Below are 23,877 nucleotides of genomic sequence, written 5' to 3'. Positions count from 1 at the left end.
ACTCACAGCGTTAGCATTACTCACAAATGAGTAAGGTGAGTGAGTATTTTTTACTCGTGAGCATGAGTTTCGCAACACTGGCTAAATTAGCAAATAATTTAGTTTAATATTATTTTTTTTGTTATCCCTAACCTCGAAATAGCCACAAGTGTTTCAGCTTCCAAACTGACATAGCATTACGAGCAGTAAAAAATGTAAAACGTATAATAAATTTAAAAAAATGAACAAATGATTTCGACTTGGTTATCCCCTATGGCGCCCGAGCCTTTAGATTAAACAAATAAGTAAAAAAAACTGTCACAAAGAAAACTAGCTAATTATGACTTTTTGACAAAACTTGAAATTTCAGGGAAACGCCTAAATTTTCGCAATTTACATATCTTTTGCTTAATTATATTCAAAAAATCTTCTGGGTAAACTTTAGCCTACTGTTTCATTCGAGAAGCTAGCAGCTTTCAATCCCGCACACTTGACGTCAACGCATGGTACAAACCTTTACGGTTCGAAAAACCATCGAAGCCTTAGCACACTTTGAGATGCCTTACCTAGAATGAAAAGAAAATAAAACAAAATTAGAAAATTTTATAAAACATGCCTACCCGGAAGGAACTTCTAGGAGCAGAAATTGATAAAAGCATCTTGAACAGTATCCAAGCTTCTTAAGAGGCTCTGAACGATCTATACAGGGACTTCTACGCAAGGCTCTAAGAATTTCGATGGAAAGTCCCAGAGTATCCACAAGAAATGCATGACCAATTCAGATATAGATTTTCTTTACGATAGTGTCATCAATACAGCAATACTTCAGGAAACTCTTGAAGATATTTGGCAAACTTCACGGATAAACCCGAATCCAAAGTAATCATAGGCAATTCCTATAAATATGGTTAGGAAATCCTGTGTTTCTTCCTTCAGAAATTCATGTGGGAAGCTCTTCATGCCAGAAAATTCACTTGAATTTCCTTAACGAAAAACTGCCTTTCAAGTTCGAAAATAATGGATATTCTGCGAGTGATTTTCTGCCAGCATTACTCTCAGTATATGGTACAAAAATATAACCCTGTAAATCCTCTATTATATTCTACTAAAAAAATACAAATCCACGGTAAAATATAACATATCAAATGAACTACTTGATGGAGAGGGAAGTGATGATTGCAATCGCTTGTTGCCAACAGACCGCGAAGTTCACTGTATCTGCACAAGTTCACGCGGATGTCTGAGTGTTGTGTTGGGAAATGTTTGTATTGGGCATAGGGGTTCACGCATTGGTGCATTGATGCCAGGAGTAAAGTGATAGATTATGTGAATATTACTGAGAAGCGACACAGTTCACTTGGTTTCGTAGCTTGTAGTCGTTTTATGATAGATTTCCATTGTGCTGTGAAAGTTGGAAGGAAGGGAAATTACTTTTTTCAATCCGTTTCTGGTTCTAGCGATGGTTATGAACATACGTTTGTACATGAGATGTATATGTAGAGAAGAGGTTATAGGGAAAGTAGATAGAAATATACAAAGTAGGAGGTAAGGGACGATCCTGGCATTAAACCCAGGACCTTCTGCATAAGAATCAGAAGCAGTAGCTACAAGGCCACCAAGCTCGTCTAAATCCTTAAAAATAAATAGCAACATACTTTTTGAACAAATTTTACTTTTACTATATTTGTGTCTAGATAGATTAAATCATTTTTGTATCGTTTCCGGAGTAAAACACTTCTGTCACAACACTAAATTAGCCAATTAGTCTTCGATTCAGCATATAGCCCCGTAAATCAACCTCCGCCCATATCAAGATCCATGACCTGCTCAGCTAATGGGTCACCCCAATTAGGGAACACCATCTTTCTGCGTTGCTCTCGCAGCATAAACCATCGCGACCGTCAGTATCAGCTGGTCCCAATTCCATTAGACGACTCACACGTAACAAGAACCATAATTTTACACTCTCTTTTTGAGTAAGCGGATAAACGTTCGCCCCAACCATTTCACTTACACTCAACCAACAGATTGTTCCCATTAGCGTCGATTAGCGCAATCTACGCAGAACTTGGAAGAAACCAAGCATATCCAGTATCCACCATCGTATCCAGCATCACACAAGATTAGTTTTTAGTACATTTGCTATGTAGCAACAGAGTCAGAACTTCAGAAGTCATGCAGCACTAGACTCCAGTCAGTAGTGTCGAAATGAATTAATTCCCATGCATGCCACTTGTCGTTGTCGTTGAAATTATCCGACGATTGGTGCGTTTTTCTTGCGACGCATAAATCGCACTCGCCGTCAACCAGCTCCGGCAAGCGCCACGCCACGGTCGCAGCATTCATTCCGCCGCCGCCGGCAACTGATCCAGATATCAAGCACAGGCACAATTCAGAAACAACAAACGGTCGCATTCATTTACGATTCAATCGATCATTAATTTCGTTAATTGAATCCTCGGAATGTTGACCGGTGCGAGCGCGCTGTGCGGTGGTGGACGCAATGTGCGCGTAACACAAATTCCCATCCTCATTTTGGTTTTTGCTTTTTCGCGAACGCCAGAGGCTGGGCTGGAAGTGTTTTCCCAGGCTGTGGAAAATATGAATGCAGTGACGGACGGAACAATGTTTATACGATTGTTGTACTAGGTCCAAGGGTGCACATAATTTATCAACATTAATAAATGTGATACTAGAGGTAACATTTGATAGGGGATCAAAAAGTCTTGATCAGTGAATCAAAATTCAACCATCGCGCAACAATAATGACAATGTCGCAACCTGTATTTGTTGCGACAAACAAACCCATGCGACATAAGTTTGTCCCAGCTTAAAAAAATGGGATTAACATCGTACACCACGAGTTTAGAGATTTTTATACCTTGCATTGCGATTTTCGAACGGTAACTTCGAGTTGGTAAACACTGCAACTCTGGTGAAGCTCTATCATCAAACAGTTTCGACTTTGGGTTAGCAATAAATGATTATTCACGAGTTGAAAAGTACGCAACAAATTCAGCTTCCGTTTTGTCTGCAACAAAAAATTTCGAGATCATGTCATTATCTGTTACCAGTAGGGATAAAGAGTAATCGTCGCACCCTCTTTGTTGCTTGTTTTGTGCTTCTTTTGTCTGACAATTCTCTTCACTGGTCTTGATGAAACATCGACAGTTATTAGAATTTTCCGAGCTGAGCTTGAGCTTGAGCACACAAGGAACCAATGAGATATCTGCCGGGGACTAAGCAGACATCTTCTGTGTGTGAGTGTTGGTCATCTTCTATTTTAGGCGACAATGGCGCCTGCCACGTCAGGTTGCAGATTAATGTGCGAAAGGGGAAGGAAATGATGATTGCAATTGTTTGTATCTACAGCAGACCGAATATACCTCTGCGTCTGCACATATTCATGCGGATGTCGGAGTGTTGGTGGGATGTGGTTGGTAGAGGGTTCACACATTGGTGCGTGGATGCCACGCGTGAGGTGATAGATTTATGTGTTTTATTATTCTGAAGATGTGTGACACAGTTCGCATGATTGCATAACTCGCAGGCGTTATATGAAAGATAGACACTATGCTGTGAAAGTTGGAAGGAAGGGAAACGGCTTTACAACCCATGTCTGTTCCAGCGATGGCTATGATGAGAGGAGGGAGTAAGTATATAGAAAGATACAAAGTAGGATGCAAGGGACGGGCCAGGGACTGCACCCAGGACCTTCTGCATACGAATCAACAGTTCTTAGAATTTCCCGATTGCATTTTTTGCCATCACTGTAGTCGATCAAAATCAGGGATGAGCACATTAAGTTGATTTACCAGGATATCGATATCGAAGCCATTGAAGTCGATGACACGTCCCTCACCTTGCGAACAAAGCTGGCCTCAAGCGAGAGAGCTGGTAATAGGATATCCGGACATGAAAAATGCGGTATTCGAATCGACGCGACCTGTTCAAATGGGCGAAGTTGAGGATTGAAAAGTTCAGAACGCAGTGTTTCGTCTCGACCCTTCTGCATCGTGAACGTTGCATCTCCCACTAGTGCGCTCATTGTAACATTAAACTTCGTCCGACGTCAACCCACTCGCCTCATCGAGAGAAACCGGTGTGCGGTGGCGGTACCGGTTCCTGTCAGGAAACTTCCGCTGACAGCGACAACCCGGCATGAGCTTGACTGACTGACAAATCCTGTCGTCAGTTGGTGTGGTTAAACAGAGACGCGCAGCCAAAGAGATACACTTTTGCAGTGCTTCCTCCGAGTCGATCCCCGTTCAACTCGAGATGGGGATTGCCACCTCCTGCTAGCTGGTGCACTCTGCTGCACCACCTGTTCGTTCATCATTTACCAACAACCAGCTGGGGGTTATTTTTAGCTCTTTGCTCGCTTGTGTGGGGAGTAAAGCCATAGAAAAGCTTCTTTCCACCTGGAATCCCTCCATTTCGTTTGAAGGAGCTTCACACCACACAGCTCGAATCGACAGGATGGGGGATTGCGGGTTGGGAAAACGCCGCGCAACCAATATGCACAGGTAATTAAATTTTCACCCCACTTCAACTATACCAACGCGAAGCGAAGTTCAACTCCGCCGCCAGGAAGAAAAAAACTTTTTCCATCGAGTCTCTCTACATAAGGTAAACAGACAACTTTAAATCCTTCCTCCACCTTTCGACACATTCACATAACCCCCTAGCTAGGCTTTCTAGTCCAAAGCTTGCCAACGTGGGGACGACGTCGTGGAGCACCGAGGGCAATAATCCAATTTAGAGTCCTCAAAGGACATTGTACGGTGCGGAACGGAACGAACGGAATCCGAGTGTTGTGTGCACGTGGTGTAGCCTAGGCTCTAGCTAGGCCTATAAGAACTGCGAGAAAAACCGACAGCGACGACGACGGTGCGACGTTACCTAATCGATAGGTGTGTGGGAGTGTAGGAAGGAGTAGGTAGGTAATGTCACCGCAGTCGTCGTAGAAAGAATCGCACTTGTATGCTTTCCCAGCCGATTGCACCTTCGCACTTGTAAGATTTCCCTTTGGAAACGGTGGTGGTGGTGGCAGTATAGGTAGTTTCATTGGATTAGGGTTACTATATTGGGCGGGATGTAAAATTGGATCAAATTGAAGAGGCATAATTTAGCATTCGAATCAAGCAAAGACTGGTTAGGCTTCGTAATGCCTTCGGCAAATGCAAAACGAGTAAATTGTGAAGTCGTAAGTCAAGTGAAATTAAAACGTGAAATTTTGCGTAATTATTCGACTTCCAGTGCTAAAGAGGCTGGTTTTCAATAGGCGACAACATTTTGCTTCCATCTAATGAGGCACTGGCAAAGGTAAATCGGGATATCTAAATTGATTTACTGTTATCCATCTTATGTGAGCGTATATGACGAAGTAAATTTTTACCCTACATAGCGTGTTTTCCATTACGATTCACAATTAAATTCACACTATTTTCATTGAAACTGACACCTTCAGCATCGAACATTGTTTATCAACAGTTTTGGACCGTTTGGGGTCTACCGGATGTGGCCACCGGACGTAATCTCTAGAGGAACCTGCTACATACTGTATAATGGGGTTCACATCCATAATACATTTTTTATCAGCCTCAAGTATTGACTTTACTGGTATGATGCCTTAGAATAATTTGCTCTATATATTCACAGAGAACAGACATCCAGGCTAGAAGAAATTTCATTCAGAAAGTTGTGTAAGGATTTGAATAATTACTTGAGTGTGGATGCAAACCAATACACGATGAAAACACTAGCGCCGCCAAACATCATATTGCCACAGTCAGTGGTGAATTGAAACATTTCACCGATTGCAGCGCCATGCTGTTGCCACTCTTGTTGCCGATGAAATATTCCTTACACAAAATTCAGATTGGACTTGGACATCTGTTCTCTGTGATATATTAAACTCCCTATTTGGAAATTTTCATCTTTGTTATTAATCCACCCAAAAGTGCGATGGAAATTCACGTTTTTTTCAAAAATGAAGCTAGAGTATTGGTGTCTTCGGCAAAGTTGCAGAAAATGTGCTATTGGAAAGTTATCCGAACAAACTGTTACATAATTCGCTCGATTCCAAGAGTTACGTGTCAGTTATTTTGGACGATCCCTTAGAATAGTTTTTTGTTATTACATTTTAAGCGATGTTTGGGAATTTTCGTGTGTTCTACAAATTTGTTCTTTGTGATGAAATACAACTTCTTATGCTATTTTAAAGCCTGCATCAAAGATTCTCATCCCCAACAGAATTTCGGATGGATTGCTGGAATACCTCATGTAATTACGGCCACTAGCATAGGCTGCCTTATCTTTTTTTATCACTCATTCAGCTTGATAAACACGGTTTGAAATGCGGGGCAAGTCCTGTCTCTTCCATCCTTTTCTTTCTCGTGTTTGTTCAAGAGAGTGGGTAAGAAAAGAAGCTGCCAACGCTAGTAATTCTCAGGTGAGGTTCTTCCACAAAATCCCGCTGTGATGTCTTTAGGAATTCCTATGAGGTTTACTACACAAAAAAAATACCTAGAATGTTCCCAGTGATTCCTGTTGGAAATAACGTTGAAATTCCTTCAAGAATTCTCGCTAGCATTGCTCTACGGATACTGCTGGAAATTATTCAGAAGTTTCTGATAGAATCCACCAGGAAGTTTTGCTGGGATTCCTCAGGCAAGTCCTGTTGCAATTATTTTCTTGGAGAATTCCCAACAGCAATAACTGGAGTAATTCCAGTTGAACATACTAGAGTAATCCCGTAAAACATTCCTTAAGAAATTTTAATAACAATATTTCGAGAAACCGCAAGAGAAATTTCCATATGAACCCTCAAAGGAATCTTTGGAGGAGTCCTTGGAGTAATGGAAAGATATGTAAAGGAACACTTCAGAGGAATCTCTTCAGGCATTTTTTGAAGAATTCCAAGAGGATTTCTCCAAAGCTTTCTGTTGGATTGCTTCCAGAAATGCCTAATGGGATTCTCTAGAAATCCTTTCAATGGTTCTTCCATGTCGAACATTTGCCTGTTGATGGGCGAAATCGAGCCCGAAACCGGTCGACGAAAAGTTACCTTGACAATAGTAAGAACTGTGAGTGTCAAGTCTCGTCTCACGTCGCGCGTATTGTGAATGTCGTTACTGTTCCTACGTTAGCCCAAATCATGTAAATTTGAAAGTGATTCCTGCATGAATTTCTTCTGGGATACTTTCAGGGAGTCCACTTGAAGTTCCTCCAGGAATCCCTCCTGTGATTTGTCCAGGGATTTCTCCAAGAATTTCTTCATGAATTCTTCCATTGATTTTTTCAAGAATTTCTGGAATGCTCTTTCAATGATTTCTCCAAGGATACTTTCAAATATTCAGAGATTTTTCCAAGAATTTCTCCAGGAATTTCTTTTGAGATTCCTCTATACATTTCTGCAAGGATATATCCAAGAACTCATCTGGCACACGCTATGTCCAAAGGAAAGTATTATGAAAATTGAATGTACCTCAAAGTTTATTTACTAGAACCGTATTTTTGGACATCTAGATTCAGAATATGTGCGGTTTAAAATATTTCATCTTGGGTTTTTTTCCCATACATTTTTGTATGGGATGAAAATGACTTTTTTCGACATTTATATGAGAAAATAGGAAAAAAAATAAAAATTTAAAAAAACTCAAGATGAAATATTTTAAGCCGCACAGATTCTGAAACTAGAGGTCCAAATCTTCGATCCTAGAGTAAAACATTTGGGGTACATTCACTTTTCATAATACTTCCCTTTGAATATAGCGTGTGGCGTTACCACTAGAAATTCTTGCTCGGGTTCCTCCAGCAACTCGTGCTATAATTGTTTCATTTATTCCTGCTGGGAATCCTCTTGGGATTATTTTAGGAACTACTGCAGGGTTTGGTCCAGGACTGCTACTGGGATCCCTATAGACATTTTTGACAGAAATCCCCCATGACTTTTCTGGATTTCCCATGCAATACCTGCAGGGAATCTTTCAGGAATTATTGGAGAACTCTCAAGAGTAATGATTGGAGGTATTCTCGCTGAACATCCCTGAGAAATCTCAGCAGGAATGCCCGAAGAAATGCTAGTAGGATTTCCTGGAGGAATTCCAGTAGTAATTACCGCGAATACAAAGATAAATTCATAGAAGAATCCTTGAAGAAATTTCTGAAGGAATCATAGCAGGAATTTCTTGAAGAACTTCAAGAGGACTCCCTTGAGGAACCTCAAGCAAGGTGGAATCCTAGGAGGAATTTTCGGAGGCACCCCACCAGGCATTTCTTAAGGATTTCCAAGAGGAATTGCTGGAGAAATCCTCTTGAAATTCCTCCTGGAATGCATGATGGGATTCTGTTAGCAATTTCTGCTGTGATTCCTCCAAGGCATTCTCAAAGGATTCCTCCAGAGATTCCTTTAGAGATTTCTTCAAAGAATTTCTCCTCCCCACAAAGCATTCTTGCTGAGATTTTTGAAACATTCCCAGATAGGAGTTCTTCAAAAATTCCTGGAGGATTTCCAGCAGGAAAAGCTTGAAGAATCCCAGCAAGAATTCTTCAAGGATTCCCACCTAATTAACTAATATGTTTAAGTAATTTCCAGCAAAAATAATAAATAGTCATCGAAACTATCGGGAAGACATTTTACACTACACAACCACATTCTCCTAGTCGGGGCCCGTGGCGCAGTGGTCCACACGTTCGCTTCATAAGCGGATGGTCATGGGTTCGATCCCAGCCCCGCACTTGAAATTTTTCGTCAGTTGCTCTTTCCCCCGAGAGCAACTGACACCTGACCCACTTCGGAGCATATAGCTCTAACGAACCCGGAATTTGGATATCGGCGAACCGCAACTCATAATGGACGACCCCCAATTGGACTGGAAAAGGAACAGCAGCCACACATTAGCATCATCGTGCTCATCATTCTACCGGGACAGGGTAGAAAAGTTAAAGCAGCACAAGGCACCAGTTCGATATAGTTGAATTAGAATAGAATACATGTAGGCGCTGTACAAAGTGTAAGTGCAGCGTCCAAATGGAATCGCTCACGTAGTGCCCTAGTGGACAAAAGAGCTGTAAATTTGGTTAAGTGATTAAGAATAAAAAAACACATTCTTTTGTCAGAAGTTTTACCTTCCATTTCGTTCACAAATAAAATTAATTCCATGAGTTTCCAGGTTTTTCCAAAAGGAAAATTTTGAATGTTAAAACTAAAAAATAGCCCACATTATATATAAAAAAAAAAAGATATATCATCTAACAGTTTCCACCAAATCGCTTAATTCTTTCAAGAACTGTCCAAGTGTCCAACAAAACTTTTTCGAATATAATACATACATGAATCGGTTAAGGAATATTTCTAAATTTTGCCTAAAGTTCTTTTGGGTTAATTACAAGAAATTGCTTTGATATTTCCACCTACAATGACATCCAAATACCTACTCTAAAAAATCAGGAAAAAACAATGAGGATCTCAATCAGTAATTCCATAGAATATATAGACCATAGACTATATGGACTGTTTTTGAATATAAACTATGATGTTTGTTCTCTGTGCTGGTGTCGGAATTCTACCCATAATTCTTCCTTCTAATCTTTCCAGAATTCCTCCTTTAAATTCATTTTCAGTTTTTCCTTGAAATTATCAAAGGTTTTTCTTTTCTGGCTTTCTCCAGTTTTCCCAAATATATCCAGAGGTCTTTACGTAAATAGCTCCTATCGAGATTATTCACGATTTCAAGTTTTTCAAGGCTTTTCACGGGGTCTCTGCTAGAGTATGTACAGTAGTGGGTGGGTACAGTACAGGGTGGGTCAACGTTGTATGGGAAAATTTAAAATTGATCAGATTCTATCAGATCAAACTTTTTAAGATGCCCATTGAGGCCCCAAATAACTGTGCAAAATTTGGGCATGATTGGTTTAGTCTACATTTTGCGCATCGCGATTGAAGTTTGTATGGGATTTTACATGGAAAATCATACTTTTTCGTATTTTTCTTGAAAGTTGCCTTAAATTGTCCTATACTATATAACCGCTAATGTTAAAGTATAGCCCAGGATGTGTCGAAAAACTTTGTCAAAGACCGCAAAGCGATCCGATGTATGTGGAAAAAGATACACTCATCTAAAGTCAGGCCAAAAATTGAGATTTTATTATTGATGTTATTCCTTTACATCCGTTACATGTTAAAGGATAAGCACACTCAGTTGATCAGTAGGTTATAACTTTTGTTACAAGACTCGGATCGCTTTGCGGTCTTCGGCAAAGTTTTTCAGGACATCTGATGCTATACTTTCACATAATCGGTTAAATACTTTCAGAATAATTTTATTCTTTTATAATGAAAATGCAAAAAAGTGAGTTTTCCCATATAAAATCCCATGCAAATTTCAATCGCGATGCGCAAAGTGTAGGCATGACTGATCGCGCTCAAATTTTGTACAGTCGTTCAGGACCCGAAATGGAGTCAAAAAATCTTGATCTGAAAAAACGACCTCTATAACCCACGCGAATATACAGTCATTGCACAATTATGGGTCACTCTGTCACAACATAGTTCACCATGCAATTCAAATGGAATTGACCCATAATTGTGGGTGACCCATGATTGTGCAATGACTGTATCCCCGGACTTTCTGCCAGAATTTCTTGCTGGATTCCTCCCGGTGATCTTTCGAAAATGTTCCCTAAGTTCTTCCAGGAATTTCTCTTAGTGGTTTTGGGATAGTTTTCAAACAGTTTCTCTCGGGATGTTTGCAGAAGTTCTTTCAAGAATTTCTTCCAGAGACAGTTTCCCGATATTTCTCGTGGATTTCCTTGGAGGATTTCGTACGTAGTTTCTCTCGGAATTCCTTTTAGAGGTTTTCAGAGTTACTCCTTAAATTTCCTTAACCCTTATGTGTCCGACAGGGTACCCGGGTACCCAGCGCTCATTGAAAAAGCACGGTGTAGAAAAAAGGAAAAAGTTTATCGGACACATAACGGTTAATAATTCATTCTAGGATTAGTTCCAGAACTTTTTTTTTAGATTCTCCGGGAATTTCGTACAAGAAATCTCGTAAGTTATTCCAGGAGACATTTCGAGAAAAACTCTTTGAAACAGTTTTGCAAGAACTCCGGGAGCAATTTTTTAATAAATCCCAAAAATGAGCTTCCAGAATCTCGGGATAATGTCCGGTAGAGATTCCAGAAAGAGCTCTGGAAATAATCTCAATCTCGAGAAAACAAGTAAGCAAATAAACTCTAGTGAATCACTGCAAGAAATTAGATAATCAACTACAAGGAAAACAATATCAAAAAAAAAAACAGGGACGAATTCCCTGAGAAATACCAGCAGTAGCTCCTGCAGAAATCCCAGAAGACACTCCAAAAATCTTAGGAGAATGTTCGGGATAAAATCTGAAAAACTCTGAGAGACATCCCAGGATCAACACCGGTAGTAATTTTCTGAGAGAAGTCCCGAAAAAAAAAACCGAGAGAAATGTCAAAAGAAATCACGCGAGAGCCTTTGGGAAATATACCAGCAGAAACTTCTGTAGAAATCCCAGGAGGAACTCAAACAGAAAGCTATCACAAATTTCTTGAAGAAATCACAGGAGAAATTTCGGAAGAAATCCCGAAAGGAATTCATGCAGAAATTTAGTGAAAAACTCCTTAAACCCCTTGGAGGAGCTCTAGTAGAACGCTGGCCACTAGACGTAACATCCGGGAATAACTCCTTTAGGAGGAATTTCGAGAGAATTCCCCTAATTTCGTCAATTTTTTTAGGAGTTCGAGTTTGTTTTGTTAAGCTTTATTAGTGAATGAAGTAGAACTACTAAAAAATGTCTGGATAATTCAACATTGTGGACATTTTATCACATTTGACACATCTGTTTCAATACATGGTAAATCGTGTACTGATAACTTTATAGTTCATTCCGTTTGATAGTAACCCTAAGCGTCGACCTCTTCAACTGATGCCACCCCGGAGGGTCATATAAGCATATCCTTTTGGCAGCAAGTACATCGAGCCTAAGTAGTGCACACACACATACGAAACAATGGCAAAACAAGAAGTACAACTGAGTAGCAGGCGACAGACTATGATACATAAGTAATACAGTAAAAAGCAAAACAGTGCAATAAAACTTTGTTATGAGACACTAAGCGTCGCCCCATCCGCTTGGCGAACTTTTTCCCCAGCCGGGTCACGTTCCCAAACCATAGGAAGGATGTAGCAAAAAAAAAATCCCAGACTAGGAGGATATCGGGAGCACAGTTTGTTGGCTTCGTCAGCGCACCGAAAAATAAAAGTTCTGTGTGCGAATATTTATTTGTTTTCTACCAGTAAACAAACGCACCATACCGAAGTCGATTGTGTCGCTAGGTTGGGACATGGTTTGACGGGAGCCTGCCCCAACTACATTCTAGCGCATGCTAATACCTGGAATTGTGTTCCCTGCACGTATCACGGGGGATATCAGGCCATTTTTTTAGATCGATGGCATGCAAATATGGTTCGATGGGTGCTCTTCTGCTTCAGCTCAGCAAAGGATTATCGGATTTTCGATGCGCATCATCGGATCAGAACAATTTTATTTCCTATCGCCAGGTTATGCCTCCGAATTCTGATAACTCCATAGCGATTAATTTCCCGTTAATAACGATTACAATAAGATCATTTCCCGGATCGAATAATCAATTTTGCACATCCTTATATCGTTGCAGATGCGCGTCTTCAACCAGGAGTACAAACCGATGCCAGAACTAAACGAAGCGCTATCCTACCGGGAGGAGTACGCCAAACAGCAGGAATCTTAAGACGATCATCTGGCCCTCCGATACCATCTCTTATCTCGTTGTTGTTATTAACAAGATCTTGAAAACAAGTATCGCGCTTTAGTAGTAGTGCTAGTAAAAGATACTGCACAACGTAGCTTCAATTAATAAGCATGAGCACATCCGCTGTTTTACAACATCATTCTATCGGCACGCGTACCGCGCCAGCCAGCCAGCTTGAAGTGAGAATGCATTGCACCGAGAACTATCGTTACTTAAGACCCTCTCGCTCTGTGGACTTCGAGTTGCAGCAGCAGCAACAGCAATGTTAGATGTTTCAAACCAATAAATTATTATACCTTGTAGTATTTAGTCGCTGTTAGTAAAGTTGGGCAAGCAGTGCACAATATAAGCAGTAGCATACTGTCTCACTCTCGACTCGTGATCTAAGCGAATCGTGACCTGGTGAGATTAGAGAAGCCCAAGTCGTTCTTCTTTAGTTTATGTCGGTTGGTGTCGGCGGTGGTGATGGTGGTGGTGGTAGATGACATAGCCTTTTCCGTGGAGCGGCGACGACGACCCGTGCTCGTCCGTCAGTTTGAAAGCTCGCTAGCTAGCTAGCTAGTTACCTAGTTAGCTCATGGTTTAATCCAATTTCTTGCGTTTGGAGTTCAATATAGGAATTTATGATGTAACGCAGACGTTGCATCATGGAGTACGGTTCCTCCGTTCGCGAAGGGAACGGGGAAGTTAATTGATTCTAGAGTTCTGTCATATTTCTAATTCGACGCAAACCCGGGGGTGGTGGGAGGTGACTTAGACTAATTGGATAATTTTAATGGGGGTTACAGGTCCATAACTTCGGTAATCGCATAGCATTTAGTTTCTTTTGGGTTTGCGTGAGGATCAGCGTTTTAGTTTCTAATAGATTATTCTACGCAGAACGTAGATTGATAGTGGAGCAAGAATGCCGTTAGGGGGCGTGGAAGTAGAGACTATGACAATAGGAAACGAAAAGCACATATTCATGTAAAGACAGGCATAGCCAATTCTGTTGAACTACTGTAAATTAAGATACAAGATTGGATTTTCCCTGCCATATCAAGTGCGTAATTGATATTATTTTGGACATGAAAAGCAGTTTCCTTTTCAAACCACAGGAATTTAAGCAAGCAATTTGAATTTGATTCTCATTAAATTCCATTTCTAAGAGAAAATAGTACATTTGTATCGGATGTGTCGAAACCAACTGTTGAACGATTCACTGGCTGTTGACCAATTCTCGCTAATTGTTGAACGGTTCACTTCCCGGTAGTCAACATTTTAAATTATCTGTTAATTTTTTCAGTTTTTAATTTTCAAGCATGGGAGCTAAAAAAGGGTGTCGGAGGGGTTCTCTGGGCTTCCGGGGTTTCTTAGGCCTTCTAAGGGATTTTTAAGGATGTTTCAGAGGAGTTTCAATGATTTTTAGGGGGTTTCAGCAGGGGTTTTAGGGGGAATTAAGAGAACTTTCAAAGAAGTTTCACAGGATTTCTAAAGGTTTGAAGGTGTTTCAGGGTTTCAAGTGATATCAGGAATAACCCCTGGAACACCCTTGAAACCCCATGAAAACCGCTTGAATGCTCCTGAAATCCCATGAAACTCGCTAGAACACCTTAGAACGTTCATGAAACCCCATGAAACGCCTTTGGAAAAATTCTGGAACGCCCTTGGGAACCTCTGATGCCCCACACCTCTGAAACTCTCTGAAAAATCCCTGATACTCCTTGAAAAGCCAGGAACGTACTTTAAACTTGCTGAAACATCCCTGAATCTCCCTGAAACGCCCATTGAACCCCATGGAACAACCTGAAACCCCCTCGAACGTCCATGAAACCTCTTGAAAACCCATAGAATTGGAACTCTCCTGATACCCTTTGAAACATTCAGAAACATCCCTGAAACGTTATGGAACGCCCATAAAGCTCCCTGACAACTCCACGACACGCCCACGAAACCCCATGGAAAGCTCCTGAAATCCTGAAATTCCTGTAAAGCCCATGAAAGACCCATGAAACCAACTAAGACCCCCTGTAACATTCTTTAACGCCACTGACATCCCATGGTGCGCTCCTGCGACGCCTCTGAAACCCCTGAAGCTTCGTGAAATACCCATAAAACCATATGGAACGCACATGATACTCCTTGGAACGCACCTCTTACCCCTTGAAGGCCCTTGGAGCGCTCCTGGAACCCCCTGAAACACCCCAGGAACACTCCTGGGCAATGTTGCGACCATTCATTTGCAAAGATTTACATTCAATTGCTATTATCTCAGTTCAGAAGCATGCTATCAAAAAACAATGTATGGATGAATTTAACCTTGTAGTTTTATCTGAAAGTTTGTCGAATTACATTGGGGTCGCAAACGTATACCAACGTCGTGAGCGAGCTGTGAAGGCAACTTTCCACAGCGTGAATGAAATTCACATTCACCGCGTGGAGAGTTGCCTTCACAGCTCGCTCACGACGTTGGTATACGTTTGCGATCCCAATGTTATTCGGCAAACTTTCAGATAAAACTACAAGGTTAAATTCATCCATACATTGTTTTTCGATAGCATGCTTCTGAACTGAGATAATAGCAAATGAATGTAAATCTTTGCAAATGAATGGTCGCAACCTTGCTCCTGGGATCCTTTGAAACCTCCTGAAACACTCATCGAACGCCTTATGAAAATGCATTACTCTCTAAAACCCCCTGAAACTGCATGAAACGCTCACGACACCCCATTGAACACTCTCGCAACCCTCTAAAGCCCTGTGGGGCTCCCTCGAAAGCCCCTGGAATTTCCCTGGAATGCTCGTAGGACCCCATGAAACCTACTAGAACATCCCTGATGAAGCTCTGCATGATTGAAATTGAAAACATATCTGGCAATCATGCTAACAGCTTAGGTTATGACAATGTTCAATAATTAGGTCATGGATGCATAATGAAAGTGTGATAAAAAATAATTTATTTATTAAAATAATAATGACAGTCATTTTAAACAACGCAAGAGTGTAATGGACATCTTCCTAGTTCTTGTAACTATGATGTGACTTTTATATTTGTGGTATATTTCGTAACAGCAATGTCTTAAAATCAATATTTTCATCATTTTTTAAACATACCTAACTTTACCGAACATGAATATTGGACAGATTTGAATGAGCTAAGGTGTGTCTTCTACGATAAGGTCTAAATTAACCTTTCAGGATTTGCGCCGTTATAAAAAGTACAGCACTACAAAAAAGACTTGCTCAGCGCGAGCGCGGTGCGGTTTCAGCTGCTTGATGGAGCGCGGCCTGAAAAGTTAAACAGGAAGCACCGACATTTGCTGTTTTGCCTCTGGATTGTTTTGTAACCATTTGGCGTCCGAAATTGTTCGTGGACAGGTTTTATTTACGAAGGAATGTAATACGGATTTTGTTAGGAGTCAGCAATTTTAACCTTCCTTTTGCATCACGTTAGGAACAGCTCGCTGACGTAGTGTACGGTTTGGGTAAAAAATTACCCTAATGCCAAAGAAGGGTGAAATGGAATACACCAACGAATAATTGCAGGAACCAGCAATAGATTTTTTACGAAAGTTTAATGTGTGTCCCAAAAGTTCGATACGTAATATACTGTCAGGAACTCATTAAAATAACGAATTTGTTTATTTGAAGATTTCCATTTCAAAAACTTTGTCACCAACATTCTCGTCAGAACACTAATATAGAATCTTGCAAGGAATTCTTCGCATGCTTCGCCATTAAGCTGGTATCATTTAACGTCTTAATTCATTCAATAAATTTGTCAAGCTCCAAAAAAAAAAAAATGGTACATACCTACATAAAATTGTAAATCCACAGAGTAATTTCATATAAGATTATTCCCGAGAGGTAGCCCGCTAGTTATCACGAAGAGTTGATAGAGACTTTCAGCCCTTGGCTGGTTCGTCGCTTACACTTCACGGAAGGAATACCTCCAGAAATCACCGGAAGAATCCTTGAAGAAACAACACAGGGACTCCCGAGAGGCATTTCGAAAGAACTGCAGGAGGAATTCCGAGAGGAATCCCGGGAGGATTCCCGCAAGAAATCCCAGGAGGAAAACTTGTATCCAGTAGTGCGAAGGAAATCCCTGAAAAACTCGCGGATGAAATCCCGGGAGAAGTCCTGCACGAATTACAAGGAGTTTCGCGGGAGAAGTCCTGGAATGTCTCCCGGGAGGTATCTCGAGAGTAAATCCAAAAAAGAAGAATCCCGGGTGGTAGCCCATCAGAAATCCCGGAATAATGGTGGTACCCTCTAAAGAAATCACAGGAATAATCCCGGGAGAAACAACGTAAGGACTCACGGGAGGAATTTCAGAAAAAGGGAGGGATCCCGAGAGAACTCTCGGGAGGAATTCCGAAAGAAACCCTAAATGAAAACTTGGTATCCGGCAAAAACATTTAAAGGAATCCCGGAAGAAAATCCTGAAATTATCCGCGGAGTCCCTGAAGGAATTCCCGGAGAAATTGATGAAAAATCCCTGAAATGATCCAGGAAGCAATCCCTAAAGCATTCTGGAGAAACTCCTTTGGTAATAGCGGAAAAAATATCCAAAAGAGATTTCTGGAAGAATCCTAGGAGAATTCTGTGAAGTAATCCCGTAAGGAATCCCGGGAGGAATTTGTGAAGGTATTACATGCGGAATCACGGGAGAAATTCAACCATCTTCGTGCATTAGCTAACGCTCACCGCGCTAGCGTAGTGCGCGCTCGGTATGCCTGTCTGGGTCATAATGACCCAAATGCACGACTAGGGTTAAGAAAATATTCCGAGAGATATCTCGGAAGGAATTACTAGAAAAAAAAACCGTGAGAAATCATTGGAAGTATCTTGCAGAGAAATTCCTGAAATAATCTCGGTAGAAATTGCGCGAAAAATGTTTAGAGGAATTCCAAAAAAACATCCCTAGAAATTTCCAGAAATCCATTCTTGAGGTGGATTCCGGGGAAATTCTTAGAGAAATTTTGGGAGATATGACAGCATTCCTGAAAGGAACCTCTGTATGGATCTAAGGAGAAATTTCTGAATGAATTCCAGGAAGCATTGCGGACAGAATCCCGGGAGTAATCTCTAGAAGAGTACTTGAAGGAAACCCCGAAGGAATGCCCGAGCAGAGGAGAATATCAAAATAATAACAACGGAATCATAAAATCTGTTTTACATCTTGGTTTGTTATTATTAACTTATTGAGGTATTACCGTTCCATAACATGTTTTGTTGGACAATCTTATTTTGTTATGATCGTGCTATTGGTATATTTTCTTTACATTACATTTCAATAACATGTTTTGTTGTAGCATTAGTTCAGTTACTATTGTGTTATTGAGACTGTAAAAATATTTGATCTTCAATAACACAACAATAACAAGCTTTGCAATAAAAACTACACCATTCGAGATTAACGTTGTTCACAGTATTCCGTGAGAAACTGATGAGGAAACATTATTTTCTCAGCCTTTTGTTTTATAAACACTTTGATAAGTATGACAATGATTTTATTGCCCTTTTCCGGCTATACCAGTCGGCTAGTACAGTGATAGACATTCGTTTAGCCGAGACCAAAAAAAGTGTCAGGAAACTCATACAAAAGATTTTATGATAAAACTTTTTTATCGCAGTGATAGTATATCTAGTACTGTTTTATAAAAATGTAATATATTAAACTTACATATACACTGAAACAAAACCGAGGGTAAAAACCCTTCAAATGTCATTTTTTGCCTAGACATTCGTTTAGCCGAGGTAAATGACAAATTAGTTTTCAATAGATTTTTTGCAATTTCTTGGGTATATTTCGAGGATATACCCCAAGGCATTTAGTTTATGACGTGTTTGCAATATAATTTACCTTAAAAGTTTATTTATTTATGAAATTCAGAGAAATATTGTAAAAGAATGTCCCGATAAGGAGAAGCGACGATAAACAAATTTATTTAAGAAAAATGATTTCTGTAAACACTCAAACGTAAGCTAGATTAGCAGTTTCGAAAATATGGCACAGAATTATGGTTAGAAATGTTCAAATTATTGCATAAAATGTCATCAAAAAATAGAGTATAGTGGTTTTTGGTTGGTTAAACTTTAAAATGGGATTGATAAAAGCTAAAATAAATAGTTCTGCATTGAAATAAAGACGTGCCCTAATGCCCGTGGAGTATACCTGTTTGATACTAGCATTACTAAATTAGTTAGGAGACTGCAAAGTGAAAGAACTGCAAGAAGTGTCAGATTTTTTGTACCCTGTTTATTTAAAAGCAGATGCTCATACAAAAATGCAATATATGGTCAAACAATTGGCTTATTTCATTCAATGTGAAGAAATATATTATAAATGAGTCTTAGTTGTGAACCACATTCATTTTTAACATAATTTATTTGAAAAGAATGTCTAAATTATGAAAGAAGTAGTTCATGCTAGAAATTTGAATACTTTCGGTGCCATTTCTCGAAATATGAGCCGTCCAATGAATGTTATTTCAGCCAGAATACAGTCTAGAAGATATTGGGAGCTATTAGAAGACGTAATAGTAGTAAACGCTGTGGTTTATGCAAGTGAAACCATCATATTTCATCAAAACAATACTTAAATACGTGATTTTTTGATGGTTTGCGTTATTTTTTTCTGTTAAAAACATTGTTTTTCGTAAATTTTCAACCTGTTTTGGTCATAAATCTTTCATTGGATTCTTTTGAAACACTTCCGATAAAAATAACTACATCAAATCTCAATTTGGAAACATTTACAATATTATGACATATTTATATGGGATGCATGCAAAATTAATATGGCAACACTTCCAAAAACGATCTAATTCATGATTTACAAGTCCATCTATAATGCAGATCACCATACAAAATGACTTTGTTAGATATTTTTCGAAATTTCATAGTTTTTTATTATGGAATGCTAAAAATTGTACAATTCGGCTAAACGAATGTCTAGGCAAAAAATGACATTTGAAGGGTTTTTACCCTCGCTTTTGTTTCAGTGTATATGTAAGTGTGATGTATCACATTTTTATAAAACAGTACTATATATACTATCACTACGATAAAAAAGTTTTATCATAAAATCTTTTGTATGAGTTTCCTGACAATTTTTTGAAAATTTTTGGGCCTCGGCTAAACGAATGTCTATCACTGTATGTCTGAAATAGACGTAAAAACTTGAAGTATTTTAGGCAAAGTACGTTTAATTGGCAAATTGAGAGATAAATTTGTGAAAAAATTACCACTTGTTTTGGTGGGATTCGAACCCACGACTCCGTTATCGCTAGTCCGGCGCTTTAACCAACTAAGCTACAGAACAAGTTACAACTCTGCAGAATAGAAAAACAATACGCGCACACTTGTTGTTGGTAGGCCGCGAGAGTGCGGGAGATTGGCATCTAAGAGCCTAAAGAGAGATAAAGTTGTGAAAGACGGACCCGGTTTAGGGTGGTGCTTCGAATCCAGTTTGACTTTCTATTCTGCAGAGTTGTAACTTGTTCTGTAGCTTAGTTGGTTAAAGCGCCGGACTAGCGATAACGGAGTCGTGGGTTCGAATCCCACCAAAACAAGTGGTAATTTTTTCACAAATTTATCTCTCAATTTGCCAATTAAACGTACTTTGCCTAAAATACTTCAAGTTTTTACGTCTGTTTGATAAGTATACCTGTTTTTTTTTCAGTTTCAGTCGGGTACCAGTATGTATATAGAAATTGCAACAGAGTGTTAGCCATTTTACATCTTGGATCAGCTGGTGGAATTCCAGGATGAACTACACATTTCGGACAAAAATGTCAAAAATGAAGCCAGTCACCAAGAAGAAGAACTTGATTATTTTTAGACATTTTATTTTTATTGCTTTTACTGCATCGAGGCCACTTTGATATTATAACTCATTTTGTTTTCTGATTGTTTTCAATAACTTATTTATTTCAAAATTTGTTATTGAATGTTCTATAAATTCGCTATTATTAAGTTGTTATTGAAACTAACATAACGTGTTATTTAATTGGTCTTCTAGGAACATTTTTTTGTTATGATTTTTGTTATTTTGCCGCTTATGACAGACAAATCTATAACATGATATGTTTTTTTTTTTTTTTTGAAGAGTGACCAGGTGGAGCTGCAGGACAGCTGATAGCAAAGCCTGGACCCTTTCCCAACTTTCCTCCTACTAGGACCAATACTCACGATGGACTAGACGATGTCGTCAACTTGAGCAAAGTGTGTATTAATTAGCATTGGTTCGTAGTAGTTTTTAAAAATACTGTTTTTAATTTTTCCCATTGCACTAGTGTTTTGATCGAATGGAAGCTCCAAAGATGATTTGATAATTGAACAATATTTCAATAATCGAAAATCTCCGACGTCACTGGACAACATTCAGAGATAAAAAAAGGGGGTCTATGTCTATGTTAACGCCTTCAGAGTACTATTCTTAAGAAATATACAAAGAGCAAAAAAAATGTGTCGTAGCTAATTTTTAAAGATTTGATATTTCTGACAATTATTCAAAGACAGCTACCAGAGCTAGCGTTTTTAGCCGATATGGGCAACTAGTTTTTCTGACAGCTTCCTCAAACAATAATCAGATAATACCCTCAGTTATTTTATAATACATTCTGAAAATTATTTCAAGCTGATTACCAATAGTGTCAATAACCGATGTTAGTCATTGACAGCACCAGCATCATCCCCAAATAACTCTCATATTAGTGTTAGATAACACTTTTTACTTTTTGAGCTTCCATTCGATATTGTAAAGAAATTTGTCAAACCCTATTTGTCAAAATATAGTCAATAATGTATCAAATTGTGTTTCTAATTTCGCTAGTCGTCTTCTGCATATCTGTGATCATCTCAGTCCAAAGTAATATTATATCCATCGTAACCCTTTACAATGTCAACCGTCCTAAGTCCTAACTAAATTCCTGCTTTTTTTGATCAGTGAAATAATAACGTCTAAAATATAAAAACAAAAAGTTCAGTCAACTGATTTTTGTCAAAAATAAAAATGATAATGATTATTTGTCAACTTTTATAAATTCACAAAACCCATAAAAATAAGAAATACAAATATAAACTCCTATAATCAACAGTTTTATCTTTACCTAACCAGTCCATAATTTTCTAATTGTAATGAATCTAATCTGTAAGGCTGTAAGTCATCTTATCCTAGCGTCCCCTGTCCTGTGTACTAACGAATTCAAGTAACGAATGATGCGTGTAACGCAGAGACCTCCTCTACCCACTCTTGCGTTACGTTAAATTTAACAATTATTGTTATATTTGAGAAAATTCAAAGAATGCAATGATTAGGTCTATGCAAGCTGAATTATAATTTGTTTTTGACTTGTGATAAATGCACGACGGATACTCCTTTGGTTCCCATTAGCACTTACGGCGATTCCTTCACTTGCGCTCAACTCGTAAACTAGATATATCTAGCTCAAAATCCAAGCGGTGGTGAATGAACTGGCGCTAAAGTGCTAATGGGTTAAGCCCTCCCATCGCACAGTGGCGGGCCTCCATACAAAAGTCGGACAAAACCTCAAATGTTAACCGAAATTGCTAAAATTCACAGGTTATGATGATTTTAGTTCCCTAAATCTATTTCTGATATGGAGCTTATCATATATTTTGATTTTACTATATTAGGGTGGTTCAAAATTTTGAAATCTGCTGATTATGGAAAGCATGTAAAAATAATCGCTAATAAGTTATCACGATGTGCTTTCAGAACGTAGGTTTTGATTTCGGGGTTCTTAAATCACGTATTGGTATTGAAATAAATTATAATTGTGTATTTGTTGCTGTTAGGGTGGTCCAAAATCTTCAATACTACATATATCATTAGAAAAACTGTTTACCTAAGTTTTCTTTCAATGGATCAATTCAGATACACACCAATGTTGGCTGACAAGACGCGGTCTATTCTCAGGGACTGCCCATAGACCACGTGACATTTTACGGTGGGTGCACGGAGGTGTGTTAATTTAATCGTTATGGGGTCAGATAGTCTAAAATATTTAACTGCGTAAAATTTGAACTGTTTTTTTTCAATCTCGTTTCCACAATTTCATATATGCTCTTCCGAGTTTGGGTTTTAAGGCACATCGATCCCTGCTATCACTTGTCGAAGCAACCGAAACAACCCTATCTATAAAGAATTGGCAATTCACATTCGCAATACTGAAGGGAGTTTTTGATAAACGATCATCAGAGATCGGTTATCATATTTATGAACAGTAGAGTTCCAGCAAATATTTTCAAAATATGTATCACTCTGTGTGTCGTTCAGAAAAAATGTGTTTAACGAAACTGCATGAATAACATACAATAAAACTTCAAGATCTAAAAACCAATAAAAGGGGTTTCACCACAGATAACAGACGTTTATGCTTATATTGGCAATGTGTGTAAAAATGCTCAACAGCCATTTTGTATGTAACGAGCAGCTGAAACTCATGTGGCAATCATTTAGAGATGGCGCAGTGATCGATAGTCAGTGATCGCTTTCAAGATTGCATGCACTACGCAATTTTACATTCAAGATTGTATTCGATCTTGAATGAAAGTGGAACTTTGAACTATTCTTGCATTCAAGTTAGATGTAATGTCGCAATCAGTTGAGTAGATGGCGGTAGTGAGCCAACGTATATCGTTTTGAACATTTACACAGGATTCTGCGAAAAATTTGTACTAGCATAAACATCTGTTATCTGTGGTTTCACCAAAGAACGCTGTTCGTTTCATAAAATTGCTTTTAAAATATTCAAAGATTGCCTTGGTGATCGCGACGTTTACGCAGAAAAATATTTAACGTAGCGTTTAACGCCGTTTAGTGGATTCTTTTTATATTTTATAGATGATTGTTGATTTGAACTGTTGCGATGTGCGTGTAGAAAAGAAACACGTAGATGTCGACGAATTTATGTCACTATATATTGAAACTTCGATAGAAGTTCGTGAAGAGATTGCTTCCAAAGTTGTTGAGCAATTCTAACGATTAAGATGAATCGAAGAAACAACCAGTATAAGAAAATCAATGAGTAATGGTTTGTAGTTATTTTTACATGTTTTCATGGT

General features: G+C 39.0%; 2 protein-coding genes across 5 annotated transcripts in view; one reads left to right on the top strand and one right to left on the bottom strand.

Moving 5' to 3' along the window:
* The window catches only part of LOC109427107 (uncharacterized), a 105,716-nt gene extending 92,499 nt beyond the window's left edge, over nucleotides 1–13,217 (top strand). For both annotated transcript variants that reach the window (XM_029872289.2, XM_029872281.2), the window contains exon 6: nucleotides 12,688–13,217. In XM_029872289.2, coding sequence (XP_029728149.1) covers nucleotides 12,688–12,780 — 93 coding nt within the window. In that variant the 3' untranslated portion in view covers nucleotides 12,781–13,217. The remainder of the gene's footprint in view (nucleotides 1–12,687) is intronic.
* The window catches only part of LOC109400186 (RNA-binding protein Musashi homolog 2), a 185,621-nt gene that overhangs the window by 71,049 nt on the left and 90,695 nt on the right, over nucleotides 1–23,877 (bottom strand). The gene's annotated exons all lie outside the window — the stretch shown is intronic.

Source organism: Aedes albopictus, chromosome 3 (genome assembly GCF_035046485.1).
Source record: "Aedes albopictus strain Foshan chromosome 3, AalbF5, whole genome shotgun sequence".
NCBI lineage: Eukaryota > Metazoa > Arthropoda > Insecta > Diptera > Culicidae > Aedes > Aedes albopictus.
This window is presented reverse-complemented; position numbering and strand designations above follow the sequence as displayed.